The sequence below is a fragment of the Callorhinchus milii genome, unplaced genomic scaffold (assembly GCF_018977255.1).
Source record: "Callorhinchus milii isolate IMCB2004 unplaced genomic scaffold, IMCB_Cmil_1.0 Scaffold4, whole genome shotgun sequence".
Classification (NCBI taxonomy): domain Eukaryota; kingdom Metazoa; phylum Chordata; class Chondrichthyes; order Chimaeriformes; family Callorhinchidae; genus Callorhinchus; species Callorhinchus milii.
In genome coordinates, this window is record NW_024704745.1 from 65,799,921 (window position 1) to 65,812,808 (window position 12,888).

At 39.3% G+C, this 12,888-nt stretch overlaps 1 protein-coding gene across 2 annotated transcripts in view; it reads right to left on the reverse strand.

Annotated features, from left to right (window-relative positions):
- LOC103186512 (radixin) overlaps positions 1-12,888 on the reverse strand; it is a 47,874-nt gene that overhangs the window by 11,100 nt on the left and 23,886 nt on the right. For both annotated transcript variants that reach the window (XM_007905612.2, XM_007905609.2), the window contains 5 exons: positions 10,946-11,041; positions 7,391-7,665; positions 4,490-4,573; positions 3,613-3,759; positions 2,454-2,550 (listed from right to left, as the gene is read on the reverse strand). In XM_007905612.2, coding sequence (XP_007903803.1) covers positions 2,454-2,550; positions 3,613-3,759; positions 4,490-4,573; positions 7,391-7,665; positions 10,946-11,041 — 699 coding nt within the window. The remainder of the gene's footprint in view (positions 1-2,453; positions 2,551-3,612; positions 3,760-4,489; positions 4,574-7,390; positions 7,666-10,945; positions 11,042-12,888) is intronic.

The window sequence follows — 12,888 nt, forward strand, 5'->3', positions numbered from 1 at the left end:
AAACAAGCTAGTTTAGAGCTGATTCTATGGAGATTGGAAGAGAACGTGCTGAAGGTCTAAGGCCATCCCTATTCTGCTTTCTCACTTCTCCTTCCATTGAAAATCTACAAGCCAGTTTCTTGACATTATATAACCCCCCCCCCCAAAAAAAAAATCAACTCTTGAATATTAAACAACTTTAGGAGAGTAGCTGAGAAATCAAACCTTCCAGGTTTCTATAGTACTACATAGAATTCAGATGATTGATAGGCAATTACTGCACAAATAGTCCAGCAGAAATACTTGCCATTAGCAATCAAATACAAATTTTATCATGGAGGAGGGGGGAGAGGAGAAACACAAGAGATGCGGAAAGTGACAAAATGGGATTACGAAGAGCATCTTAGCCAACTGATTGAAAGTGATAATTAAGAAAAGGCTCACACACATTAAGGTGCATGTTAATCAACATCCAAATGAGGTTCAAATCCAAAGGATGTTATACCAATACATTGAATTCAGGAAGAAATCTGTTAGTCAACACACCTTAGTCTATTCTTTGAAATGTACGACTATTTGAATTTTTAAAAAGTTGTGCAACCAAATGTGTTCTAGCAAAAATCTTATATAAATCACAAGAATTTTAATAGTTACCCAGAACATGCAAGAATATTGAAAAGGAACTGATCACCTTTTTTTTATTAAGAATGCATAAAGCCTAGTAGAAAGCTTAAGAATTAAAAGGAGAAAAATAAGCACACAAGAGATACTGAATAAAACTTTTCAAAAAATATTGCATTGAGATGTGAATAGCATCAGTATTCATTGCTCATCGCAAACAGACAAGAATTCTACATGTGCACAAAAATTTCCATGTCTGTAATGGAATGCACACTCCATCTAGGGATATACCCCACTTACTCAATTCCACACAGCATTAGCCACAAGCTGGCAAGAACCATGGCTTGGAAACCGAAGAATGAGCATCGGGCATGCCCCTGAAGTTTATAACCAGTTAAAATTGGAGTTTGTGGTTGCCGATACATTCTGGAAAGCTTCCAGTTTATCCAGCTGGGATCACCTACCCATTAGAGCTTTGGCTTGCATGGTTAACAAGATTGGGAAGAATCCCTGTCTCTTCAAGTCCTGCCAATGAGCCAGGCTGGCTCATCTGTCATTAGTATCCTGAAGTACCAGCTCAGGAACTGGACAATCCAGACCGATATAGAAGACTGACTCGGTCCCGACGTTCTGTTGCCAAGTAAGTCACCTTGGAAACAGTTAAGCTCCAAGGAGACACCACCTACCTCTTCTTCCCAAGGAGGATAGTTGCTGGTTGGTCATTCAACATCTGGCAAATGTGGTTTGAGCTCTCTATAGGTGAATAGGTACTAGGAACTCACTGCAAGCTTCTTGGGGCACAGCTAATTCAACATGAAATGTGAGAGCAATGCCACCACCCTCCTGCCCACACATTCCTACTCAGTGATTTAAAACAAAAAGTGAGTGAACCTCTTTCACTGCACGTGCATGAGCTGGCCGGCAAACGTGCTAAAACTGGTTAATTTCTAGGTCATCACCTTAATTTTCTGCATTGCTAATTTTTTATATTTAAAAAAAGTGTGCTAATGTCTTCATGCAGGAAGCAAGCTGCCCAACTGTGTGGTTGGCTATGATGTCGACTAGTTGGCTATTGCAGCATCATTAAGGCAAGTTAGGATTTTATGGACCATCAACTACCTCCTCATCACATATGTACATATGGGGATTATTTCCTTGGGCAATAACCTTTTCAGAACAAGTCTTTGTAGCATTGAAAATACATTCAAGATTCTAAATTAGGTCTGAACCAAATATTACATCGGTCATGCCACCAATTCATCCTTTTTCAGAATTAACAGGTTTCCAGCTTTCCAACAATAAATGGTTACCTATGTGGTTTTATGTGTTAAAGCCTTTACTATCGCACCACCTTAGGGAGAATACCCAGGAATTTATTATATTTTGTATTGATGCTTGGTTCAACTAAGAAATTATACAGCAATTCCATTATAATGTGGGTCTAATATCTGAGGCTGTATTAAATGTGGAAAAAATGCTAACTTCCAGGTCATCTCCCATGTACAGGCCATGTTAAACTGAGGTGGGGAAGCGGTAACAAAAAGTGTATACAAGCTGTAACAGGGTTTCTCTGTATTCGTCTTTAGCCCCATGTACAAAGTACACAATGCTACAAATATTTTAAACTTGCAGCACATCGAACTATTCATTATAAACGACTTGCTCTTTCCTTTACATATTTCATGCCATCTTCCAAGAGCTGTGCACAACCTTACTAAAAGCACTCTGTTTAAAGCAGCTCATTGGAGCGTGTTGTACAATTTTTAATGCTGTTGAACATGCAGCAAAATCATTTCCAACAACTGTATAATCTAAAATAACTAGGATAGGCACACAAGAAAAAAAATACTTACTGGAGCTTTTTTGTCTATGGGTTTTATGACAAATTTTTTGTCATTAAACGAAATGTTCCGTATTTCACTCCAAGGAAAGCCAATTTTTGGTGTTAACCTAGTTGGGGTAACGGGGGGTGGGGGAGAGAGAAAAAGGATTAAAAGTTGCACCAACACCATGCTAATTTCAAAAGACTATTGTTACATGTAATAAATGTATGGAGGGGATTTATCCTAAATGTACTGCAGTCTTATTTCAATGTCCAGATAAATGCTATATAAAACAAAGATATTTCTGCATCACAGCAATGAAAACAGGAATAAGTGAATTCCTTGCCCAACATCTATTTTTTATAGCTTATACCAACAAATACAGTAACTTTTATTGCAAGTACAAGCACTATAGTTGAGAATTTTTAAATTTACCTCAATGAAACAACTGACTTTATTAACTTGGGCAAATTTCTGGAAACTGAACCATCAAATAAACTCAACTTCCATTGCTGTGCAGTTTGAGAATTACCAAGGAAGCACATCCAATGATAAATACTTATTCTAAAATCACAAAAATCTCAGAATGATTAAAGTGAATTGAATTGTTAAAATCTTAAGAGTAAACTTCAATCCAATTTTTCCATCTCATCTCTGATGCAATATCCTACACGATAGGTGCTATATAAATGCAATTTGTTGTTGACCATAACTAGATACAATACTCCCAACTACGGTCTACCTAATAATTTACTGAGGTTATGCATCACCTCTTTGGTTTTATATTCTGCATCCCCATCTATAATATCTAGCCTCCATTAACTTTCTTCAGTTTTGTTCACCTGCCTACCCAACTTTATATTTGTCAGTCTGTTAATCCCTAGGTCCCTCTAGTTTTGGTAACCTTGGTTGATTATTCCACTAGCCTAAAGATCAATTTGTATCAACCCCATAGTTGTTCTGACAGACCAACTGACTAAGATCAGGGAATGTCCCAGGTTCAGCTTCCATCTGGATGCCTCAGAACACCAATTGGTACATTTATCCATTGAGCCATTAGGGAAGCACGAGAATTTAAGCTTCTTTAGGGTGGGCACAATTTCTCTCTGTCCTACAGTAAGAGCACAAGCCTACATCTCCATAAAAATCCAGCAGCTAAACCTAGAAGTATTGTGATTATTATTCTTACTTGTCATCGTGTTCATAGATGTTTAGTCCAAGTGCATCAACACCCAACCACAATTCTGTTCCCTTCTTGTTCTTGATTTCAAAGTAATTGACACCATACATTTCCAAATCTTGGGCAATCTTAAGGTACTCCATCATCGAATCTTCTCTACAATAGAAATATGAAAAAAGGTAATGGTTCCTACAACAATATGGCATATTGGGGGTAATTAAAAAAACAGGGTGTTTTTAACCCAAAGCCCAGGGTAAATTTCATGGAAAAAACAGGATTTATTCTTGACTATCCTCTTAAAAAGTTATTCCAAAACTTGCAGATGTCAATCCAAGATCTTTGTGCAAGAAATTCAGCTGAAAAAATGTTTTAACGATCGACTCAAAGAAACAGGCATTTACCAGTGATGGAATAAACACACTTCTAGTCCTTAAGTATAGTCTGTAAAAATGAAGACATGGCCCAAATACAATATGGTCTGATGCTGATTTTAAAATGGAAACAAATGTTAAATCACTATTGGTTTGACACGTCTTAACCAACTGTAATTATTGTGGTTCTATTCAAGGTCAGACTGCAGAGCACACATCACATCTGCATACACAAGTTAACGAATCTTAGCTATAGCAAATATTTTCAAAAAGGATCAGTTCTTGCAAGTCAATCTTTCCAAAATTTCTCGTACCCCATTGCTCATATAGTATTTAGATTTAAGTTATCTCCTGAAAGCAAATACATATTTCTCTTCTCTTTCAACTACACACATCTGGATCAACACCATTCAATAAGAGGCATGCTTTAAGAATTTGAAGAACGTGGTTCAGTTCAATAAGGTACACAATAAAAACAATCTAGTCCCAACTCAAAATACTTTCAAAAACCTTACCTCAGCATCCCTCTGTGTTCTTCATGCCAAGTCTGTATCCTGTCCTCCCACTGTTCTTTTGTTAACTTGTGCTGTTCCAGGACACTAGCAAAATAAGGTATCAAGGGTTACTATAGTAAAACAAATTCTTCAAAACCAAATATGTGTCCATTAATAATAATATTTGATATAGCACCATATCACATCATTGAAGTCTCAAAGTGATTTACAGAATATACTGAAATATGAATTCACTGTATTTTGCTCAATAGCAATAAGAATATATTGGTCTATATTGCCAGGGGTGATACAATACCAGGAACTGTCCTTTGAGGGGGAGAGGGAGGTAACAAAAGAGGGAGAGATGGAGGAGTTCAAGCAGGGTGTCCAAGGTGACCGTGTTGGTAATGGAATAATAGAATCAAGTCAATTCTATGACAGTCTCCGGAATCTGGTCCACAACCTGCTGACGAGTCAGCAGGTCTTGGAATGTTAAACTAGTCACTGGGAGAAGGCATCTTCCTGCTGATCCGCTCTGTTAACCATACAAGCCAAATCCTTAGCAAGTAGGGTGATGCTAGCTGGCATTTAGCATTGAAACAATGGTAGGCTGTGGCTTAGGTGGTTAAATTTCAGCAGTATCCCAAAGCCATTCTGGGGTCCCCAAGTCTTAGCTGATGCTAACTTAATACTCTCCACAAACACATTTAATACATGAATTGGAATAGGCTGACTGTTTGTAAAATCTATTAAACTATTTTAGTGCTTGGCTGCCAATAAATTAAAAAAAACAAATGCAGTAATGGAATTGCATCTACCATCACTTTCTGTAGTGTATCCGCTAAACACAATTGATCACAAGCTTCCGACAGACTAATTCAATGCCTATAATTTACGATCTGATGCTCTCATAGTCAATATCACAAACCCATTATAAAAAAGTACAATCCTGAAACTCAGCCAAGTTTGTTAAATGTCAGTGGATTTGGATCAATAAACCTATGCAAAGATCCTTTCAATAGCTGTGGAAAAAAAAGCCTGTCCTAATAAGCTCTTTAGCATTGTCCAACTGTTAAAGCTAGGTGATTAATTCCTCTGGTGGGTCAGGTAGGTAATGTATTGTCTAGCATAAGATTGACAAAAATGGGTGGCCCATGTATTTTTGTTCATGGATATTAAAATTTGATAACTTTTCTGTCCAGAAATTGGTTACGATCTACAGGTACCTAGAATTTCTCGCATCAGCTGCCTCAAAACTGTTGAAGAACTGTAAGTCATCAGCAGTTCATGTAGCATTTATCTAACAAGATTGGAGACTGTTCAAAGAGAGAATTCTGATCACCAGAGGCTGCTTGCATTTGGAATGTGCCTCCTTCAATTAACAGGTGCAATTCTTGGAACTTACAATACGAAAACAAGCTAAAATTGACTGGCTGCAGACTTTCCATCATTAGGCAGACACTAAGCCTGCTCTGCTGAATTGCCATTACCTCTGCTGGCAAATAGGTAGGTAAGCTGTCTCCAGAGATTAGACATAGAACCCTCTCCAGAGGCAGCAAGGTCAGTTTTTTTTAAAAAAAGGTGACAGCACTGCCCAAAGTGTTCAGGTTGCAGCCAAAAAGTATTGCAAGCTAAAATGGAAAGTAAATGCAGAACATAACCAGAGCATTTGACAAAAATAAACTCCTAATACCTCATTAAACAAAAAATAATCTTATTGAAAGTTTCATCCATTCATGAAATTAATCAATCTATGCTCAAATCTATATTGGAAGTCTATTTTGCACAGTCCAATTTTCCAACATCATAGATATTTTTGAACTCCCAGATGCTACCAGGACAGATGTTTACAGATTTTTTTTTAAAGCGTAGCTCTAGGGATGGAAACAAAAACAGCTTTAAAAAGCATACACGATGCATACAGGTTTGCAAATCCATAATATACTTGTGTTTACACAGCAGTGCTGCCGTTGACAGCTGCACTGATTTTGCTAGCAGTGTAACATAAGGAGGCACCACAGTTGCCTCTGCAGAACCTTATACAGCCATCTAAATTGGCACTAAAATCAGATCAATCAACATGCTTGGTCAGTTTTGGACCACTCCATCAATTTAACCACTATTTGATAAACAGGAATTCATTATTACATCGGTTTTCAAGGTTAAAGATCCCTAACTTGCCTAATCATTGTTCACAGCTCATTCCAGTAACATTCAGGAATATGCTCATTGCTCTCCTCTGCAATGCCTGGGCATCTTGCTTACGGTGTGATCAGAACTGAATGGAGTCCTCTAAATGCTGCCTGACTAGAGCAGTCAGCTTGAGAATGACTTTGGCAAAATAACAGCAACCCATTTGCCTTATTTTATGATGCCCAACATGGTTCTGACGTGGCGAATAAGTCAACTAACAACCCCCCACCCCCGTCCGTCTCTTTCAGCTTCACCCTTAGTAAATTCTATCCCATCCATGGAGTACATGTCCTCCCAACGAGAAAGGCACTTTACAAATGTAATTTGTTGTTGTACACATACTTCCTACCTTGCATTTATCAGACAACCCAAGTTCAATAGTCAGGAGTCCATCCGCATACCCCATCAAGCTCTCTTTCTAAGACCTTTGCTACCTCTAAATTCCAGTTCCCTCCAACTGCATGGTACATCTGCAAAATAATTACCTTGCATTGAGTCGGGTAAATCAAAGTCAATGTATACAAGGAATGAGAGAGGTCCCAATACAGACCCCTGAGGCACCTTGTTAATAGCTTCTCCAGCCACTCTGAATCCTTTCCTTCAGTCAATTTCAGATCGATATCCACATTTACCTTCGATTTCAAAGCGATGTCAGTTTGTGTAAGAGTCTCATGTGGCACTTTATCAAACATTATTTCATCTTTGTGTAGAACACCATTATCTGCTTACCGCTGAGGAAGAAGTCTGTCACCAGCCAGATAACCTGACTTGTGGACCTCTTTGTTGAAGTCCGCATATTTGGCTTGAACAGCATATGAAGCAAGGAGCACTGCAGTTTCTGGTGGACAGTAGATTTCATCATTAAGAATGCCCTCTTTCACTTGCAAGAAGAATAGACGTTGTGTTATCTCCTGGATTAGCTCCTCAGACACATCTTCTGGAAAGAACTTTGCTCGAAACTTAAACTGGAGAGGATTCTCTTTTCTGACATCTTGCTGAGTTACCTAAGACACATACAAGTTGCAGAAAAATAAGACTCTCAAACTGGATAATCAAAAGACAAAGCATAACATTTATAAAATTAGGCTTCCTAGAATACTACAAACAACACCATGTTGCCAGATAGATCAGGTTATCCAATGGTTTCTGGAATCGCCCTCATGAATAAGCGAGATAGATTACTTGCGTATTCCATGGTAAGCTACATTTAAAAGAGTCATACAAAATGGAAAAATATCCTATACATTTTATTATAGAGTAATCAGTGAATATTAATTGTTCTGGTCTTCAATCTCATACTACTCCTACATAAAGCCATTCAAAAGCACCACTGTTGGTGAAACCTTATTTATAATGCAGCAGCAAAGAGAAAACTTATTTCAATGAGAACAATAAGCCTCCTTTAGACATCTTAAAAACATTAAAAATCTCTAGATTCTGCATTGCTTTAACACTTTTTTAAAAAAATGCTCATTTTAAAATAAAACTTGTCATTTTAGTTTTAAAAGTAGAACAGTGAAAATGTAGGAGCCTAAATTATAGATTTACTCACAACAATAATAATCCTTGCATTTGATACAGAGCTTTTCACGTCTTCTAGACGCTTCAAAGTACTTCACACAATAGACTATAAAGTGAATTGACTATTTTTTTTGTGCGGGCAAAATGCGGCAGCCAATTGAGCACAGCAGTGTCCCATAAACAGTCGTGGTTTGAAGTGACCAATTTATTTATTTTTTCCTTGAGGGATTATTATCAAGCATGTGGAGTAAGGAAACCTGCCCAAGGCTTCACCCTGCTGGGAATTGAACCCAGGTCTCTTGCATGCAAAGCGAATACTCTAACCACTGAGCTACAGGACTCCACCCGTGTCTGTGTGTGCAAGTCTTTGTTTGTATATGTGTCTGTATCTGTCTGTGTTTGTCAGCCCATCTCAGTGTGTATGTCTGTGTCTCTGTGTGTTTGTGTGTGTCAGCCCGGCTCAATGCGTGTGTGGGTTTATGTCTGAGTGCGTGTTTGGGTGTGAGTTTCAGCCCAGCATGTGTGTTTCAACCCAGCATGTATCTGTCTCTACGTGTGTGTAAAGTGTAGTGATTGTGTGTTTGTCTATATACAGGTTTTCACTTTTAATATCAGACTATATAGAGGTGTCACTGTGTCTGTGTGTCAGCCTGGCTCAGTGTATGTGTGGGTGTGTGTCTGAGTGTGTGTCTGGGTATGTCTGAGTGTGTCAGCCTAGTTCAGTGCGTGTGTGTGTTAAACTGGCTCAGTCTGTGTATGTCTATGTGTTTGTGTGCGTCAGCATGGTTCAATGTGTGTGAGTATGTGTCTGTGTGTCAGTGTGTCAAACCAGATCAGTGTGTGTGTATATGTTTGTGTGTGTGTGTGTGTGTGTCTGTGCATTTCACCATGGCTCAATTTGTGTGCGTGTCCCTGTGCCCAACAAGTTTCACTATGGCTGGAAATGTGCACTTTGTTGCGGAGAACCTAATGTGTGATATTTTATTATCATAAATAGGAATCAAACTGCCTCAAATTTGGCTTTGATTTTGATAAAATTGTTTGTTTTAAACAATCAAATTACATCTGTATAGCATCTTTCATGTCGGGAGGACATCTCAAGGCGCTGGACAATCAGTGTTTCGGACCCAAGCTGGGGGTGGGATCGGGGTGGAGGGGTGCAGAGAGATGGAGTTGGGTGTCACCCGCACACATGTGGAAGTTGACCCCATGTCTGCGGATGATGTCACCAAGAGGGGAGCATATGGACATTGAGGAGGGGGGGGGGGGAAACCAAGGTCAGAGCCCTGAGGAACACTGCATGAGACGGTGCGGGGGCTAGAGGAGAAACCGTTTGTGGAGATGAAGTGGAGACGATGTGAGAGATAGGATCTGAATCAACCAAGGACAGAATCATGAAGGGTGAGGTGAGAGGAGGAGGAGGATAAAGTGGTCAATGGTATCAAAGGCAGCAGAAAGGTCAAGGTCAAGGAAGCAGAGGGAGCCCTGGTCACAGATGGACAAAATGTCACTTGTCACTTTGACCAAAGCTATTTCTGTGCTGTGGGCAGCACGGAAACCCAATTTGGGTGGTGGGGGGGGAATTGTGAAGGAAGTGGCGGAAGAGAAAGGAGTGAAGCTGGGAGGCAATGACTCATTCCAGGACCTTGGAAAGGGAGGTTGGAGATGGGGCAGTAATTTGAGAGCAGGGATGGGTCCAGGGAGGATTTTTTTATTATTAAGGATAGGAGTGATGATTTTTAACACAGAATCTGACATACATTAGCAACTTTTACTATTATTCTGTTCTCATTCAGCAGATTCTTAATTAGCAGATTCCTAATTAGTTAAATAGAGTGTTAGTAAATTAAGCTCTAGTCTTCTGCAGATTCTCAGCTTGCAATGGACATTTCACCCAGAGGTCAATTCAGCACTGCATTCGTGTTTGTTCCACAAAACATGCTTAAATTGCACCTTCAACTGCATAGGCTCCCACAAAAATGACCTATAGTAGAACCATAGAAATTGACAGCACAGAGAGCAGCCATTCAGACCATCATGTTGGTGTTGGTTCTTTTAAATAACAATCCTTTCAGTGCCATTTCCCCATACCATGCACTCCTTTTAAGATATCATTGGTAACCCATCTCCCGGCGGACAGAGTTCAAGATCCTCGTTGTCACTTTTAATTTCCTCCACGGTCTTGTCCCACCCTACCTCTGCACCTCCTCAAACTACCAACCCCGACCACCCAAGCTTACTTGTTAGACATCAAGGCCTGGATGAGTGCAAACTTTCTGCAGTTGAACGTTGACAAGATGGAAGTCATACTTCTGTCAAAGTCCTCTCTCCTGCGGCTCCAATCTCTGCAACCTTCCCAGCCTATCCCTCAGACTTGTATCGCCTAATACGTTGTAAGTCACTATTCTAATTTTCATCATAAACATTGCATATATTGATATCCATACCTCATTTTCCCCTTGTGCCAGAGTGGCAACAGTTCATATCCAAACACTACCAAAAGAGTTGCATTATCAATGGAGCTATGGCATGTTTCTGCATGGCAAGTCTGGTTGGCCAAGGTTTCTTAACTCTGAAATGGACCCCCAAGTTGTTGTGTGGTGCTCTATTTGGGGTCCAGCTGAGAACAGATGAAATTCCCTGAAGTGCAAGCAGTTTTGAAGAACAGCTCAGGGATATGATCCAAACTTGAAATTAAAGAAGCCAGCTGCCCCAATCGTTTAATCTGCATATTTTCTCCATCCTATTATTAACAACTTTTACCTTTTTGTTCAACTTCAGCCACGTGGTATATCCCTTGCTATCAATGTACTGCAGGCCAAAAAACCATACCTCTCGTAGGCCCACAGTCTTTACAACCTAAAAAGAGAAAAAAATATTAAGCATCAATTTTAAAATATTAAAAATATTTCAATCACTAAAAAAAACAAAAAAGAAACTATAGCCAGCTCAGCTTTGATTTCAAGACAAGAAAAGCATATGCTGATTTTGAATCTTTGGGGTTACTAGATGTTCTTTCCAGCATATTTTACTTTTTCGGTTCCTATTCTATCAACCACAATATGTAACATGACTGAATCTGACTATCAAATGCAGTTATTGAAAGTCAGAGGCTGAGGAGTTGGCAACAAACATGCTAGACAGCTTATTACTGATTAAGAAAAGGGAGATGGCACAACACCTAAAGTAGAGAAACCATGCATAGTTGCTCTGCTAACAGACTTTGAAGGTTTTGAGCCCAAATTGTACATATTGAAAACTAGAAGCCATTTAACAGAAAACTCATTTTAAAGTTTTCTGTGTACTGGTCATTGGTTGCAACCAAGGTGGCCACAGGCATCTTAGAGGTAACTGTCCCATAACTAAGACAATTGAACGCCTTAAAAATGAAATCCCACTTCAATGTATGATGCAGAGTTAGTTACAATCCTGCAATTGAAGACTAGCACGAGTGCGCAATAAGCTTCTTCCAGCTATACTGGGCAAACGCTGGGAGGAACGCTCTTCTTTCTGTAGGGTATTAGGAGATCTTTAACTTCAAACTGAAAAGGTAGAACTCTTTTTGTGGGGGGGGGGGGGGAAGGAGAAAAAGGAGAAGATGATTTCCAGTTGGCCTTGCATCTGATTCAGAAAGATGACAATGCAGCACCCAGGAATCCAGTGGAGACAGTCAGTCAATCTAGAATGTAAGTCGCATTGTAGGGATTGAACCCACAACCGCTGACCCAGAGGGAAGTGTGCTACAATTGAGTCAAGTAGACAGCCAATTACTCATACAAACAGGTTAGCCTAAAATAATCTAACGAGCAGATTGTTAAACCACTGCTCAGAATTTTATGTACAATAACAACTTGCATTTATGTAGAGCGCCTCACAAAAGTTAGCTCCCCAGAGATGTTTAGCACTCATAACGGACCCTTTATAAGACTCGCGGCTGTTCAGGGGAAAGGAAGTAAACTTCAAATGTTTTATGATAATCCAAATGAAAAGTTTAACAAAATGTTTGGTTAGAGGAAGGAAGACAAAGATTTTAAAATTGAGAAAATAGAAAAACTTAATTAGGAATTGATAAAGTAGTGCAGTTAATGTGTATATGGACTTTCAAAAGGCATTTGATAATAGACTGGTTAGCAAAATTTAACCCTATGGGATTAAGGGAACAGTAGCAGCATGGACCCAAAATTAGCTGGGAGACAAAACGCAGAGGGTAGTGATAAGGCCCATTTTTCAGGAGGGAGGTATACAGTGGTGTCCCCCAAGGGTTGGTATTGACCACTGCTCTTTTTGATATATATTAATGACTTGGACCTGGATATAGAGAACAAAATTTTAAAGTTTGCAGATGACACAAAACATGGAAAAGAGGATAGTAGCAGACTGCAGGAGGACATAGACACCCTGGAGAAATGGACAGACACATGGCAGACGAAATTTAATGCAGAGAAGTGTGAAGTGATGCATTTTGAAATGAGGAGGCAATATAAGATAAATGGTACAAGTTTAAAGTGGGAGCAGGAACAGAGAGAACTGGAGGTTCACATATACAAATCTTTGAAGATGGCAGGACAAGTTAACAAAGCTGTTAAAAAAAGCATATGAGATATTCTCCTAGGAGCATAGAAAGTTATGGGGAGATTTAATAAAGGTGTTCAAAATTGAGGGGTTTTGATACAGTAGATAGGGAGAAACAGTTTCCTCTGGCAAGT